The 16,839-nt window shown below is 40.1% G+C and overlaps 1 protein-coding gene across 1 annotated transcript; it reads right to left on the reverse strand.

Annotated features, from left to right (window-relative positions):
• Positions 1-127: 127 nt before the first annotated feature.
• On the reverse strand, positions 128-16,189 carry thbs4a (thrombospondin 4a). Its single transcript, XM_059336950.1, has 23 exons — positions 16,081-16,189; positions 14,512-14,709; positions 13,755-14,002; positions 13,493-13,595; positions 13,321-13,412; positions 11,973-12,024; positions 11,667-11,881; positions 11,433-11,570; positions 9,496-9,576; positions 9,255-9,407; positions 9,015-9,119; positions 8,814-8,921; positions 8,071-8,230; positions 6,979-7,097; positions 6,843-6,895; positions 6,669-6,753; positions 5,544-5,640; positions 5,264-5,442; positions 2,547-2,595; positions 2,241-2,437; positions 1,828-2,000; positions 820-959; positions 128-731 (listed from the first exon to the last, which is right to left on the reverse strand). Exons 1-23 carry the CDS (start codon positions 16,160-16,162, stop codon positions 682-684), a joined length of 2,877 nt encoding a protein of 958 aa, XP_059192933.1. The 5' UTR covers positions 16,163-16,189; the 3' UTR covers positions 128-681.
• Between the last annotated feature and the right edge of the window lie 650 nt (positions 16,190-16,839).

Here is a 16,839-nt window from a genome sequence, read left to right on the forward strand (position 1 = left end):
ACAGATTTTCGTGAAACTTGGTGAAAAGGTGTAGAAAGGGCCAAGGAAGTGCCCTTTTAATTGGAGGGGATTTGAATCACAGGGCAGATACATGAATTATGTTTCACCTTCTTTAACATTGCAAGATAAGGCATTTCTGTTGCATTCATGTGGTGTAGACATAATCAAAAATATGAATTCCTGATTGGAAAATGCAAGCAAACAACTCCTGAAGTCAGAATGTTAACATTGTGGAGACGGCATGTCTTGAGAGAGCTCTCCAAGTACCCTTTGAAGTACCCTTTGCTGATGTTTTCCTTAATACTGATACAAAACTTAACCTGCATCGATTTTCTTAAATGCTCAGAATTTAATTGTACTTGCAACATATTCAAAAACAGTATTGTATCTTTAACAGTCTTCATAAAAAGATGAGAAAAAGGCATTTGAGATATTGCATAAACATACAGAACCTGCTGATCTATACAAGAATGTACTAGCTTTAATCAAAGTTTATAATGCCCAATGCTCTGCGTTCCTAAGACTACTTACAAAGTTAAAATATAATCACCAAAATCGTATACATTGTCCGCCATGTACCCTCTCATCTTTCTTTCTCTAACACGTCCTCTACCTCTTTGTCCCCAGCAGCTCTGCTCCTTCCAACAGCGCTCAAATTGTTTCCTTAACGGTTCACTGCCTTCACTCGGTGTTCTGGGCATTGAGCTCCTCATAATCAGCTGGAATAGTGTCTGTGGGGGTGACAAAGAACAGGAAACTCATACTCATACTTGGAGTTAATGTCGCTAAATAGACCGGCTTTAACGTGCAGACACTCACCATTGCAGCGGTACTTCAGATTGGACCAGATTATATTTTCTTGAGAGAAGCAGAACACGCCCAGTCTCCCGCCTCTCATGCTGGTGTCAATTATCACCCCTGTGTCCGCCACCAGGTCCGACCCCTCAAAGAAGCGAGCCCTGGTTCACACATGAAGTGGAACTGGTTAAGTCAGTTCACACAGTTTGAGTGTGTGTGGCCCAATCACAATGTCCCCCTTAAGGCCTTAACCATTTATCAGGCAGAGAACTATATTTGGTAACTTCAGGTAATATTTTGAGAAAAAAGTTGCAAATTTATTAGATTAAAGTGGCAAATCTACAAGAAAAAAAGTCGCAGATTTAAGAGATTTAATGTGGCAAATCTGCGTGAAAAAAGTTGCAGATTTGCAAGAAAAAAGTGGGAAAAAGCTACTTTTTTCTCGCAGATTCATCACTTTAAATCTCATAAATCTGCACATTTTTTTCTCGTAGATTTGCCACTTCAATCTCTTTTTTCTCAAAATATTATTTTCATATGTTTTTGTTTTTTTACACATTCTGGCAGTATGTAATATCCTCCAATATTCTCTAGGGTTGAAATTCGGAATTTGCAAATATTTCAATGAGTGCCCTATTAAGGCCTTAAGCCCTGACCCCACAGATTTAACGTGGATTTATCATATTACCTTGACTTAAGTTTTAATTTCTCTGCACAATTGTAGCTTTGGGACTTTTTATTTTACCTTATTTAATTTAAAGGCAATTAAGGAGTTGTGTTAAACCCTGTGTTATAGCATCACAACATTCTGAATGTAGGTTATTCTCTTCGGTAAAGACTTTAGAAAGTGTGCACAAAGTACCAAAAATATTTGTGAAATAGCCCATGGGCTATTTTACGATTTAACAGTAGGATAGCCAAAAGACCTCAAAAACTTTGCAAGAGTGTGCCATAAAGTTCCAGAGTGTGTGGACATTGGGATTGGGCCTAAGTCTCTTTAGTGTTGATGTGAGTCCTGACGTCTAATACCTGATGTATCCGATCTGTGGTCTGTGCTGGAGGAACCAGCGGTAGGACACCCTGTCCTTCCAGCCAACGTTCCTGGGATCCTTCCACAGGAGACGGACCTGGTCGGGGGTGTCTCCTGTGTGCCATAGGGAGTTTCTCAGATACTCACCAGGACCCGTCTTTGACTTTACAGCCTTGTGATAGAAAAGAGAGGGAAAAACAACAGATGATTAAAAAAAAGAGACACCTCTCAGCTGCCCAGGAGCTAGAGCAGGTTTTCGACTTATAAAACAGTTAGCAGATCAATCCCCAGATGCTCCACTCCACCTGTTCACGTGTATTTGGGCAAAACATTGCTCCTGATGGTCAGACAAGCTGTCGTGATAACTCGCTGCCATGGGTGTGTGAGTGTGTGTATCAATGCAGCCGTTAACCTTAAGTTGTATTCCCGGCTCAGCGACGGCTCTGAAGGGTGCAGCCTGCCAATAGGTCTGTTCTGTCTGTTTCCACATCACCACGTAGAAGGAGGAGGAGTCCTGGTAGCCGAAGATAAAGCCAGTATAGTCGTCATCCGTCATCGTGTTCACATGGAACGTCCCCTCAAAGTCCACCCCACTGAACGCTTTGTAGCCTATAGATGTGGAGAGTGGAGAAGAAATACACAAAATATTAGGCAAATGCTGACAAAAGACCTGCTGAAGATCAGATCGGGATGAGACGGTTTAAAAGTATTCTCTTACCTACAGCAAGGCCAGGGTCAGAGTTCATAGTCTGAACTATCTCCATGCCCTGTACGCACAAAAGAGAGTAGCTTCACTTTATTTATTCACTTTATTATTATGGGGCTAAAATGTTTTGTTGGCCCCATGCTCCCCTGCTCTGTATTCTCTTAATATGACAGGGTAATATATATATATATATATATATATATATATATGCTAGGATTAGGATTTGGTTTTGACAAGAGCTAGATAATTAGGGCCCGAGCAGGCAACGACCTGCGAGGTCCCTATTGTATTTCGAATGATTATTTATTTATTTTTTTTTTATTCTTCTTCCCAAATGATCGCATTTTTCACTGCCTGAACATACCCCAAAACTCATGAAACTTTAAATATAAGTCACACATGGTGAAAAATTTTATAATCTGTTGTCATCCTGAATTTTCACCACTAGGTGGCGCTATAATGAAGGAAAGTGCGTTTTGGCTAATAACTCCCACATACTTCATCGCACATTAAAAAAACTTATATCCACGCGTTCACTGAGTTGTGCTGAATCTCGTGATATAGGCCACTCCCATTTTCGCCTACCGTTTTTTTTCGCAAATTCGCCAAATGTTGCAAACCTACTTTTTCGAACTCCTCCTAGGCAATTTCATCGTTTTGCACCAAACTTTGCACACAGCATCTATGGACCCTCATGACAAAAAGTTATTAAAAGAATTTTGATTACCCAAAGAATACTCAAGTTATTAAATAACAACTTCCTGCAGGTGGCGCTATTTTCAACACAAAACACGAAGTGTTGCATATCTCCACATTGGTGTGTCTGAATGACATGAAACTCAGGTTGCTGCTTCCCCATGAGCCCCTGAGGCTCGCTGCAAAATTTTGGCCGATGACCACAAGGTGGCGCTCTTTAAATTAAAGTATTTTATATCTCCAAATCAGTCAGTCGGATTAACACCAAACTTGGTATACTTATTGTCAATGCCCTCCTGAGGATAACCTTTGAGGATTTCATTGATCGGCCCCTAGGTGGCGCTCTGGCGGCAGTTTAATTTAATAAGTGCCACTGTGCCCAGACCATAAGACTTAAGGCAATGAAATTCATAGGGGTGGTATAGACTGGCCCCTGTAACGCACACACCCCGACGGCAGCATGCCCCGACACGCGTGTACTGCGAGGGCCCGTTCAGTACTGCGCGCAGTCCTAGTTATTTTTATTCTTCTTCCCAAATGATCGCATATTTCACTGCCTGAACATACCCCAAAACTCATGAAACTTTAAATATAAGTCACACCTGTTGAAAAATTGTATAATCTATTGTCATCCTGAATTTCCACCACTAGGTGGCGCTATAATAAAGGAAAGTGCGTTTTGGCTAATAACTCCCACATACTTTATCGCACATTCAAAAAACTTATATCCACGCGTTCACTGAGTCGTGCTGAATCTTGTGATATAGGCCACTCCCATTTTCGCCTACCGTTTTTTTTCGCAAATTCGCGAAATGTCGCAAACCTACTTTTTCGAACTCCTCCTAGGTAATTTCATCGTTCAGCACCAAACTTTGCACACAGCATCTATGGAACCTCATAACAAAAAGTTATTAAAAGAATTTTGATTACCCAAAGAATACTCAAGTTATTAAATAACAACTTCCTGCAGGTGGCGCTATTATCAACACAAAACACAAAGTGTTGCATATCTCCACATTGGTGTGTCTGAATGACATGAAACTCAGGTTACTACTTCGCCATGAGCCTCTGAGGCTCGCTGCAAAATTTTGGCCGATGACCACTAGGTGGCGCTCTTTAAATTGAAGTGTTTCATATCTCCAAATCGGTTGGTCGGATTAACACCAAACTTGGTATACTTATTGTCAATGCCCTCCTGAGGATAACCCTTGAAGGTTTTATTGATCGGCCCCTAGGTGGCGCTCTGGCGGCAGTTTAATTTGAAAATGCCACTGTGCCCAGACCATAAGACTTAAGGCAATGAAATTCATAGGGGTGGTATAGACTGGCCCCTGTAACGCACAAACCCCGACGGCAAAATGCCCCGACACGCGTGGACTGCGAGGGCCCGTTCAGTACTGCGCGCAGTCCTAGTTGTTACTGTTTTTGTATGTACAAATTTCGTACAAAAACGTTATTTTCAATATATACTTATTTTAAAAACAAAATAAAAACAAAAACAAAACATTGATAAACTTCTTTAGTAATGAATTGTTACTAGTACTCTTTAGGGTTAGGAAATCAATAGTAGTTGGCTATGGTTAACTGGATAATGTTTATAAAATATTTTAAAGGAGGGTTATTGTGTGTTAGCACAATAGTGACCTGGGGAACAGAGGACCCTGGAGCATAGATACACTCTAGTGACTGAACAGTTCAAATAGCTATATAAAATAATGGATATGCAAAAAAATTGTTGGTAGCGATAAAAGTAGCATGAATCCTGACCAAACTAACCTAAATATTGACAGTTCAGTTGTATAATAAAATTAGTGTTATATATTTGGAACATACATTGACAATTGATGAAGAGCTACATGAGTTTATCTGACAGGGTTATGAAGATACCTCTGACTAAATAGGCTGAGAAGCACTAATGTAAGTTAAAGTACTCATTTTGTGTCTAATATGGACAGAGCAGGTTTAAGCTTTAAACAAAGAAACTGTAACAGTTATGAGTGAGGAAAGAGGATTGAACTTTGACCACTGTTTACCTGATTGAGGACCACCCAGTTGGGGTCAATCTGAGAGTCCCCCTCTGGATCCAGCACTACGGTCTGATAGGCTCTGAAGTCTGTCAGGGTGACCTCAGCGTTCTCTGGGCAATGATCGATTATGTCAATGATATTGTCTTTGTCGAAATCTCCTTCGCACGCATCTCCAACTCCGTTGTCTGAAATGCAAGGACAGAGCTTAGCGAGCACACAGCAGAAACACACACACTGGACACGTGCATGAACACACACACAGGAACTAACATGACGTGATACTAACTATCTGTGTCCTTCTGGTCTGGGTTGGGAACTAGTCTGCAGTTATCATCAGTGTCCAGTATGCCGTCATTATCGTCGTCATCGTCGCAATCATCTCCCTGGTGAGATAATATAGTTTGTATTGGTTGTAATCACAATTGATTTGTAATAGTGTAAACACAGATGCATCTATGTGTCAGCATCAGTGGGGGAAGAATTGTACTTAACCCATAAGAACCCAGACCCAGTTGTCCTTAAAGGATGTGTTCTATAAGTGGACCACATAGAACACATTTCTGATGTTTTAAAAAAGTATATACTTCCCCTAAATGTCAAAGATCTGTGATGTGACATATACGTTACATTGGGCGTTTATGGAAGTTATGTTTATATTTCTTATTTTAAAATTTACAAAAAAACTAGACACATTTTCTGCTTACAAAGACACAAATTTGCGTTTTTCTTTTGCATCTCCCCAACATTTATCAAAATTGTGACTTTAATTTGTTTAGGAAATATGGTCAGAACAAGTTAATGAGTTAAGGTAAAGCATAAAGCTGAATATGGAAGATTCTAGAAGATTTAAAGTGTTTGTTACACCCGTGTCACTGTGGGTTCTTATGGGTTAAGTACTAACACCACACTGTGAAATTACTCCACTGCAAGTAAAAGTCAAAAGTTACTTAGTATCAGCATCCAAATGTACTTAAAGTATCAAAATTAAAAGTATTTATTATGCAGAATCGCCTCACTCAGATTGTTATATATATAAATATATATATATATATATATACCAAATATATTGTTAGATTATTTGTATTGATGTAATAATGAAAGCAGCATTTACATTTTGTAAAGATACGCTCATTTTAACTAACTAATATACTGTCTAATCACTTTAAATAGTCATGGCTTTTTATGTTAATCTCGACCTGAAAAGTAACTGAAGCTGTCAGCTAAATGTAGTAAAAATACAATATTTCCCTCAAAATGTAGTGGAATAGGAGTATAAAGTTACATAAAATGGAAATACTCAAGTTAAGTACAGTACTTGAGTAAATGTACACTGGTCAGCATACACAAGGAGATTTAATGAAATACGATGCGTTAAATAAATTAGGTAAAGTGTGAAGGAGGAGATTAAAACCATTCCATCCTTGTCCGTGTCCAGCTGAGAGGAGTTGATGATGGTGGGACAGTTGTCTTTTGTGTCCTGGTGGCCATCCCCATCACTGACAAAGAGGAGATAAAACAGGTAAAACAAAGAGCTAAACTTTCCACAGCTTACATTTATACCGCAGGTCATAACAGTGGGCTCTACCTGTCTATGTTGTCGTCACAGGTGTCTCCTATAAGGTCATCATCTGAGTCAGACTGCAGGCAGACAAAACAAACACTGGCGGTCAGAGTAATGGCAGCAGATTAAGCTTTTTCAGGTTGTTGTTTGGTTTCATCACCTGATTAGGGTTGGCCATATCAGGACAGCTGTCACAGACATCTCCCACCCCGTCGTTGTCTCTGTCTTTCTGGTCTGTGTTAGGGACTCGCTGGCAGTTGTCGAGAATATTCTTCAAGCCTGCGAACATAAACACCTCATCACGTTTAGTTCTGCGTCATGTGTAAAAAGAGTTTACAGGAAAGTAAAAAAAAAAAAAAAAAAGGGCATGACAGAACGCAGCGTGCAGACACGGTCTGTCAAATGCATCACCAGATGGCAGTGTTTGTTGAAGACGAAGGTGAAATAGTTTCCAGTGGCCTTCAGTGCCTGGCGGAGGCTTACCGTGGAAAAATGCTTTGAGAGGGGAGACAGACATGACCAAGCGCTTAGCAATCCAGTCTTGGAGTTAAAGACATAACCAAATGATCAAGGGGTTGGAGCTCCGCCAAAACGAATGAACAGGGATCAACAAAGAGTCTAAACATGCAGCGTGCAATATAAAGGTAAACATGCGAGCACACACAAAGGCAAGACGTGTGTTTCCAATGGAACAAATGAGAGGCGCTGTAAAAGGGCAACCGAGTGAAGTATGTGAGAAGAGTTTCTGAGACAACACTAACCATTCCAGTTGGAACATTTTAACGTTTAACACTGTTTTGTACTGTTTTTAATGAGGCTTGAGTTGTTTCCCTGAAAGCCAGTGATCTAACTGGTAGAGGATGTGAATTTGAAACAGACACAAAACAAAGACCAGGAGGATGTTTGGAACAGATAAAGTGCTGCCAGTCCAAGTGAAAGCAACAAAAATGTCCACACTGTCAACCAAGCAGGATTGTTAACGCTGCATTCCGGTCCAGACAGCCTGCGGTTTGGATAACCCTCACAGACACGGCAGTTATTTCATGCGATTATCAGCCATTTGGTTTCACAACCTGTTTCTAAATTTACCACATATAATTGATGTAATAAAAGCAGTAATGGTTCACTTACTACACCTCCCACAGTAACGACCATCCAACCTTTTCAGCCACTGTGATCATTTGTAAAAATTACCCCTCTAATTTCATGTAGCACTGTTATTTCCCTGCTGTATTACAGCAAACACACTTACCGTCCCCATCCATGTCATCATCACATTCATCTCCCAGCCCGTCTTGATCAGTGTCCTTCTGGGACGGATTGTCCACTGTCTTGCAGTTATCACAGGCGTCGCCATGGAGATCCTTATCGCTGTTCCTTTGGTTCACGTTAGGAACGAGCCAGCAGTTGTCCTAGGACAAGGAGGTTTAATGTATAGAGCAGAGGTTGGCAACCTTTACTAACAAAAGAGCCATTGTTGGACAAAAAAAGAGAAATAATGTCGGAACGGAGCTGCAAACCTTATTTTGAGTATCACAATGAAGATATAATAGCCAACTTGGTCTAAATATGCACCAACATTACTAATACGTAATTTTTTAAGCATTTTTAATATGATTTTTTCTGAACGCAGTGAGGAGCCAAGTGCAAATGAGAGGCTCGACACCAAACAAATATCTCAGGAGATTTGGAATCGAAAGCTAGTCTAGCTAGAGAAACTCAAATCTAGACTTGAAGTTGGCCAAATGTAGATGTGAAGGTGCCGGGCTGTAGACGTTTTTATACCGTTTATAAGGAAACAGAAATAACTGTTCATGTTGTATGATTTTTTCATCCACAGGGAGACACTGCAGATGGCCTAAAGAGCCACATGTGGCTGTGGAGCCGCAGATTGCCTCAAATGGAAGAGTTAAATTCCTGTACATAAAATGTTAAAGCCCAACAGAATGTGTAGAAGCTCATTGTATGCTGGTGCTTAAGAGCAAGGTTACCTACATCTATGTTAATAATGCCATCACTGTCTGCATCATCATCACAGGAGTCACCCAGCCCGTCCCTGTCTGCATCCTCTTGGCCGGAGTTTGGCACGAACACACAGTTATCCTGGAAACAACGCAGCGAAACACACACAGCAATTATTTATAATACTAGCATGGATTAAATGTAAGAGAGGGAGTGGGGTGTAGAACTGAGTACCTGCTTACAGTTGTTGTCTCTGCACTGAAGGTTACTGTCAGGATATGCGTCAATATCTGTGTCCTTTCCACACACATAGCCGTTACCTGCAAAGCCAACGCCACACTAACACACACACACACACACACACAAGAAGAAAAAGGCATGTCATGACGTTTTTCAATGGAAATGTAATGAGGAACAGTTAGTGATTCATGATCTAGGGGTGGAATATGACATTTGTGTTTTCTAAATTCTTACCACACAGCCGATGCTGCCGTCTCTCGCCACGATACACTCTGCATTGACGTCACAGGGGTTAGGTTGACCGTTGGGGCAAAGCCTGGTACCATGGCAGCCTCTCACCTGGTCGCCTGTGAAGCCAGTTTTACAGTCTCCGCAGCGGAAGGAGCCCTGGTGAGGACAAAACAGAGTCAAAATCCAGGTCCTTTAGCCAAAGGAGAGTGTGATAATAACCGTACACCAGCTGCAGTGGCCTTACTATAGTGTTGTAGCAGTTCGAGTTGGGAGTGCAGCCTCCATTCTCAGGTGGGCCCCGACATTCATCTATATCATCACACGCCTGGAAAAGAACACATCAGAGTTACAATATTAAGAAAAAGATTCATGGTATCTGTCACATAAATATAAAATACTGTGCCTCTATGGAAACAGCACAATCATGGCTTCTGAATTTCTTCTCTTATTCTGATAATTTATTCCCCCCAAAAATGTAATATAATGTAATATATGTATTCAATATTTTTCTAAGTGCCCACAAGTGGGGGATCCACATGCTATACATATTGAACTAATTACATTTTACAACCTCTACTTTAAACCTCTCTTCTTCTCCCAGTAGCGCTGAGGAGGACAGAATTTAATGTTTTTCTCCTGCCAGAAGCATTTATCACACATGATTTGTCCAAGGGCTGTCGGAAATTGAAAATCCACCGATAATTTATATTTTTACAGTTTCTGGCTCTGATAAACATTTTATTTTTGGCAATTGTTTTCAAAGAAAAAATGTTTTAATAAATATGTTTGAAAACCTCTGAAGTGGTATGACATTTCCACTTGTGCTGACTTAGTAGAAATAGAACCTTTGCATCTCAATAGACCTCAAGATACTTAAAAATAGGTTTTGTTAATCACTGTGTGGATTCACGAAGTGTGAAGAAGAGGCGACTTCAGAATAAGGACCTTGTATGGGTCAAGAAAAGTGTCAAAGTATTAAGGAATGAGTTATGAAGTTATTTGGACATTACTACCACTTGACCCCTGTTTTGTGTTTTGTTACATAAGAATAGAACACATAGATGTTATTAAATGAGAAGTACTATAAGACCCATATAACAACTTCTTCTAATATCATAAATAAGCAGTAATTAGGAGGTTATTGAGGTAAAACTCTTAGTAAATGGCCTAGTAGTTGTAGAATATAGTCATTGAGAAAAAATGTATTTATAAGTACTTTATAATGACTAATAAAGAGCCAATATGCTGATAATATGCAGGCCAATAAGCAACTAGTTGAGGGCATTAACTAGTATAAGTGTTACCAGATTCATATTCTGCCAAAAGACTAGGGGTGTTGAAAATAATTGTATAATTGATGCATCGCAATCCAGATGTGGAGGATTCTGCATCGATGCAGTGACAGTCCATAATCGATAATCGATAATCAGACAGATAATGTGGGTAGTAGGCTAGGCCTATACTATTTACTTTAGTTTACAGAAATTTTGGTTATCAGGAATATCCTTAGAGCAGTATGAAGTTGTTAGAAGTTACAACTGCACTCCAAAAGTCGGCTATACATTTTGTAAAGCACTTTAACCCTTTATCGGGCAAAGAACTATATTTGGTAACTTCAGGTAATATTTAGAGAAAAAAGTTGCAAATTTACTAGATATAAAGTGGCAAATCTGCGTGAAAAAAGTCGCAGATTTACAAGAAAAAAGTGGGGAAAAAAGCAACTTTTTTCTCCCAGATTCACCACTTTAAATCTCATAAATCTATACATTTTTTTCTCGTAGATTTGTCACTTTAACATTGTAAACTTTTTTCTCAAAATATTTTTTTCGTATGTTTGTTTTTTTACACATTCTGGCTGTATGTAATATCCTCCAATATTCTCTAGTGTTGAAATTTGGAATTTGCAAGTATTTCAATGAGTGCCCTATTAAGGGTTAAATAATAAAAATTGAACCCACATTTATCAGACCAGTAGTATTTATTGATGTAAAAGTAACCATGTGTATCGAGGATGTAATGCATCTTGATGCATCGGGGAATCGAATTGAATCGCGGAATAGATCATCGTTATCAGATCAAATCGTGAGACCAGTGAAGATGCACAGCCCTATAAAGGACACAGATAAATAAAACAGAACTAATGTTTTATAAACAGTGTAGTAGTAATTTTGTTTGTTGTACCTGTTTGTTGGACTTGGCATAGGACACTCCCACTCCTGTTAGCTCTGGTCCGATGAATCCCAGAGGGCACTTCTCACAGCGGAAACCAGGAGCAGTGTTCACACATCGGACACCAGGGTAACATGGGTTAAACTGGCACTAAGACACACACACAAAAAACATGGTCAAATGTTAACCAGCGATACTTTTACTGTTTGGAAGACGCAAGCACACTAAGAAACATGTAATCCATACCTCATCTACGTCATCACAGTGCACCCCGTCTCCTGTATATCCATCAGGACAAGGGGAGCACTGGAAACCCCCTGACTCTGCAGGGATGCACATGTTCTGTCTGAAACAGGTCCCAGCTGGGCACTGAGTCAGGTGCTGGGGCTGGGGCTGGGGCTGCATGACAACATGCCCGGGACTTGGGGCCGGACCTGGGTTGGTTGGATTGCCCCCGAGGCCTGTGGGCACAAATATATGAAAAAGCACCTTGTTTAAATGTCAGTTTTGTCTGTATAAAGGACCATCACGCATCAATTTTGTTCTGCTTACCACAGGCAAGACACTCTGCAATGGTATTCCTCAGAAAAGTTGTCTCCTTAATCTGAACCAGACAGAAACAGAGTGTATGACTGTTAGTCAGGACAAACTGTGTTATCACTTTACAGCTTTTGTCAATGGAGGAAACTCAGAATCTCATGTTTCAATAAATATTACAAATCTAAATGAGTCTCAGAAGTTTTAAAATGCTAGAAAACGTGTGTCTGCTAAGTAAAGCTCCGGTGATCTGTTTCCCTCTAAAGGATTCTCTCAGTGTGTCCGACAAGTCTGCGATGCTGAACTATACAACATGCATTTTATCGCCTCAGGCTCCCTGTTTGATGTCTTATCTCCCAACAAATCCTCTGCTTTTAAATGAGTGTCTGAAATCATCCGCTTCTATCTGCCGCTGAGGTGAATTTGGCTTTAACTCTGCTGCTGAGGTTACATAAAGTCTTGAAACAAGAGAGCTCCAGCAGGTCCTCACAGTCTGGATTCTCACTTTTCAACACAAAGTGCTGATTTTATTGCAAAACCAATCTTGTCTCGAAGAAAAAGGAAATTCCAAATTGTTGTGAATCAGCCCAGATTCTTTCATTTTCAAAAGTAGGTTACAACTCTAAACAACCTCTGCACATTTTCTCCTGCCCAAGGTTTTCCAAAAAAAGTTTTCCATTTATTTACATTTCAGCATCAACCTAGGACTGCTGGATTATTTAAAAAAATCCGAACCACAATTATTTTGGTCACTCATTAATTTTAGAAACATCATGCATTTAATAAAACAGGGATTTTCTTGAACTTTCATTTAAATCAATTAAAGAAAAACAACAAACAATAAATAATATATGAATATAATTAATATAAATAAATAATTAGAAAATAATAAATAAACATGCTTACAATTAAATAATGTAATAAGATCAACTATTTTTTAAAAACATTCCTGCACTTTCACAACCTACTGAAAGCTACTAACCATAAACATTCAAAGTAAAATAAATAAAAATGAATCAGAACAAAATAAACAAGATCAAATATGTTGTAGTGCACTGCCACAAACTACTGAAAGCTGCTTAAACTGTATTTAATATATTCAAGTCGGTAACTTTGCAAAAAAGGGCAAAAGCGCATTTCTAGCACAAGACAAAGCTAAAGTATTGATTTATCTTGATTATCTTGTTTTCAACCAATTATTTCACCAACCATCATTTTAACGTCAATCTGGTGTTCAAAATCAACCATAAAGGTGGGAAACATCATCGAATTATTGGACTGTTTTTTTTTTAAATACTGTGGTACTTTTTATCAAGGGTTACCCATTGAGACATGCATAGACTGGAGCACAGAGCCAGGATACCTGCTTGTGGAGCAGCTCCCTCATCTCAGATAACATGATCTTCAGCTCCTGCATGGTGGCCTGGTCCTGTGTCGTGCTGCCTCCCTGGATACCTGAGAGGAATCAGAATTAGATACGCACCACACATCTACAAGGTTTAAGTTTAAATGACTGCACAGCGATCTGTTCTCACTCAGCAGCTGCAGAGATTCATGCCGATCCACGCTGCAGTCCTGCAGAGTCGCCACATTGTCTATGGTGTCCTCTATCACCAACTTCAAGTCTGTCAGCTCATTCTTACAAAGTATTAAAAGACAGAGATAAATTGAATCATTAGAATGAACTGCATGTGGCATATGTCTATCAAGCTGCTGCACTGCTCATTCATATTCATGCTATGATATAAGGACTTTACTACTCTTGTTTCTATGCAGTTGTTTCACTCTCTTATTCACCTGTCCACCTGACTGCAGGGTCCTAAGTGCCACCTTGTTGGGACCAGCGGGGAGTGACCCAAAAGCAGCTGGCAGATCATCCAGAGTGTGCACCAGTCTGCAGTCTATGTAGATGTTGAGGCGAGGTGGACCGCCCTGTAGACCGCTGGCATGCAGCATCACATGGTGATCTTGGCCATCTGCCAGGGAAGCGTGGTTGAAACTGGTCGTGCCAAATCTGCCGTCAGTCTTCTGGTAACGAACGGTCACTGGAGATGTGGAGGAGTGAAGAAAACAGAGAGCGGAAAGAGAAGCAGCAGGCAGGACCACAAGTTAAACAGACAGCTGTTAATGTGGCCTGTTTAAGCAGACACTGTTATATGTGTTTGGCAAGGCAAGGCAAGTTTATTTGTACAGCACAATTCAACACAAGGTAATTCAAAGTGCTTTACATACACATTAAAACAGCAAGACACAATTGAAAACAGTAAAAACAGTCAATTAAAGCAGGGAAATATAAATAAAAATATAAATAAGATAAAATAAGATACAGCAGGATAAGAAAAGAGATAAAATAATAAAAAGCACAAGTCAAACATTGCGTAGTTAAAAAGTAAGGGCAGTAGAGTAGAGCAGATTAGTGTTAAAGTAAAGAGTAAGCTGCAGTAAACAATAGTGTTTTTAGTCCTGATTTAAAGGAGCTGACCGTTTGGGCAGACCTCAGATCTACAGGTAGTTTGTTCCACAGGTGAGGAGCTGTGTTAGTGTGTTGACTCACTTTTGCTCAGCTTGGCCTGCACGCTGAGCTCCAGGTACTTGGTGTTGTCTTTAGGGTTGATGACACTGTACAGAGAGGTGGGGGCCTTGCTGTGGAGCCTGAAGGAGGAGAGGAGGAACGCTTCATCTCGCCCTTTGTTCTTCAGGCTTCCTTGGAGCAAGTCTGGCAGGCAGTCCGGAGACACCAGGAGGTCATAGACTAACACAGGAGAGGATCGTTAAAAGGTAGACACATTGTACTTTAATTGTGACAAACAAACGTCAGAGAAAAGGGATAGTTTAAAGGAAGGTTCGGATTTATTGAAGTGGGGTTAGTCCCAATAGTTAGTCACCAGACTCCATTGGCAAAAACAGCAATTTTATCTTGTAGAACACGGGAGTTGCTGGTCTACTGCTGCCTCGATTGGTTTGTCTGCCTTATTGTGTGACTTTGGTGAAACTGAACTAACCCTCTAAAACACCAAATTCACATAATAAAACAGAAAAACTACACGATTAAGTCAGTGGTAGACCAGCAACTCATGCATCCTCCGCGGTTAAATCACTGTTTTTGTCAAAGGAGCCTGGTGGCGCTGAAGATATCAAAGAGAAACATCTTCAGTTCTACCTGAGTTGACTTAATCAGGGCTTTCGACAAGCTAAAGCACTGAAAACATGCTAAATACAGCATGAGCTTAAACTAATATTGATTGATTTTTTAGGTGGCTAAAATACTTTTTTACTGCTGCTCCCATCATCAGCACTACTTATCTCAGCTTCTGTCTCAGTATTCCTGCCAGCTTCTTGGAACTGGAAACATGCCGACAGCCATCTACTGTAGGTGATAAGCATCATCAAACAACCCCACTTTGATAAATCTGAACTATCCCTTTAACACAGACATCGAGGGAAACGCTCCATCTGGCACACTGTGAGAGGTGCTGAGATTCCTTTCTTGTCACTATTAATGGAGAGTTTTCTGAATGTGTGACTTGATGGCAATGGCTCGGAGTGTACTGTGGATCGCTGCCGCCGAGTCAGTGTACTCTGGTACTTTATTATGTGTGACAGTGTACCTGTGTGTGTTCACATGTGTATGTGTGTGTGTGTAACTGCACATTCATGTTTGTATCCTGCTGTGTTTTATGGAGTGGTAGACTGGAGTTTCAAAAAGGAGCAGCAGTAAACTCTTTCCACTGGAACAAACCCCACTGCCTCAAACACACACACACACACACACACACACACACAGACACATATGCACAAAAACACTTGCACACGGCCATTAGCTGAGTTCAAGAATAATACGAAGTGACAGGAAATTATATGGAAACATTTGCGTGTAGATTCCAGGCAAATCAAAGTTTTGCACATGTACGTTCTCAGATGGCAGTCTGTTACTAGATCCCAGACGTCAAATTCTACAAGCCATAAAAAAGCCAAACAAATTAGCAGGATTGCCCTTGTTATTTCTGGGCTTGCTGCTGATTAGAAGTTAAGACCAAACAACAGATTGTTAGGAATACATCACCACTACTGGTGATGCTGATCTACAGACACAAATATGATATGGATGATGAAGAGTACTTACTTATGCCTTGAGCTGTGACAGTGAGCACCAGCTGTTGCAGCACCAGAGACAGAGCCGCTGCTCTGGCCCACACACCCATCATTCAGTGCTTCAGTATGGGACACACCTCAGCAGAAGCTGTGCTCCTGGAGAAAAAAAACCAAGAGTTTCCACTCGTGGATCAGTGAGAGTATCCCAAATTAATCACCTGCTTTGACACAGAATGGTGGAAAAATCCAGATGTTGAAGCAAAATCTCAGCAGAGGTGAGATGGTTTTGTGGACACAGGCACAGCTTTTAAAGCAAAGGGGAGTGTCCTTGCACTCTTCTGCTGCGAAAGTGGCACAGTGTAGGGACTAGTTTAATAGTTTTAGGGAGTGTCCCATTGCTACTATAATTCCATCAAATGATAAACTGTATGTACTCCCTCTGTATAAAAGCTGAAGGTGTATTACTGCATGCCAGAATCATTTAAATCAATAAATAAGGAATTATAAAGTAAAGTATTTATTCTAAAAAAAGGATTGCCATATAACTGCATAACTCATACTGTATGAGCCAGATGTTTTTTTTAATGTATTTATGACCCCATTTTATTAAGAACCAGATGAAACTTTTATTCCTTAAGTCTTTGTGTCAATTGTTTTGGGGGGATTTGTAATATAATAGCATCAAAAGTACTCTAAATCAGCCTGTACACAGTCAGCCAACTTTTAAAAAATGTCTGAAATCAGTCTGGGTCTTAAGGAGGAAAACTTGATTCCAGCTGGCAATTGCTTT

This window comes from Centropristis striata, chromosome 7, assembly GCF_030273125.1.
Source record: "Centropristis striata isolate RG_2023a ecotype Rhode Island chromosome 7, C.striata_1.0, whole genome shotgun sequence".
Lineage (NCBI taxonomy): Eukaryota > Metazoa > Chordata > Actinopteri > Perciformes > Serranidae > Centropristis > Centropristis striata.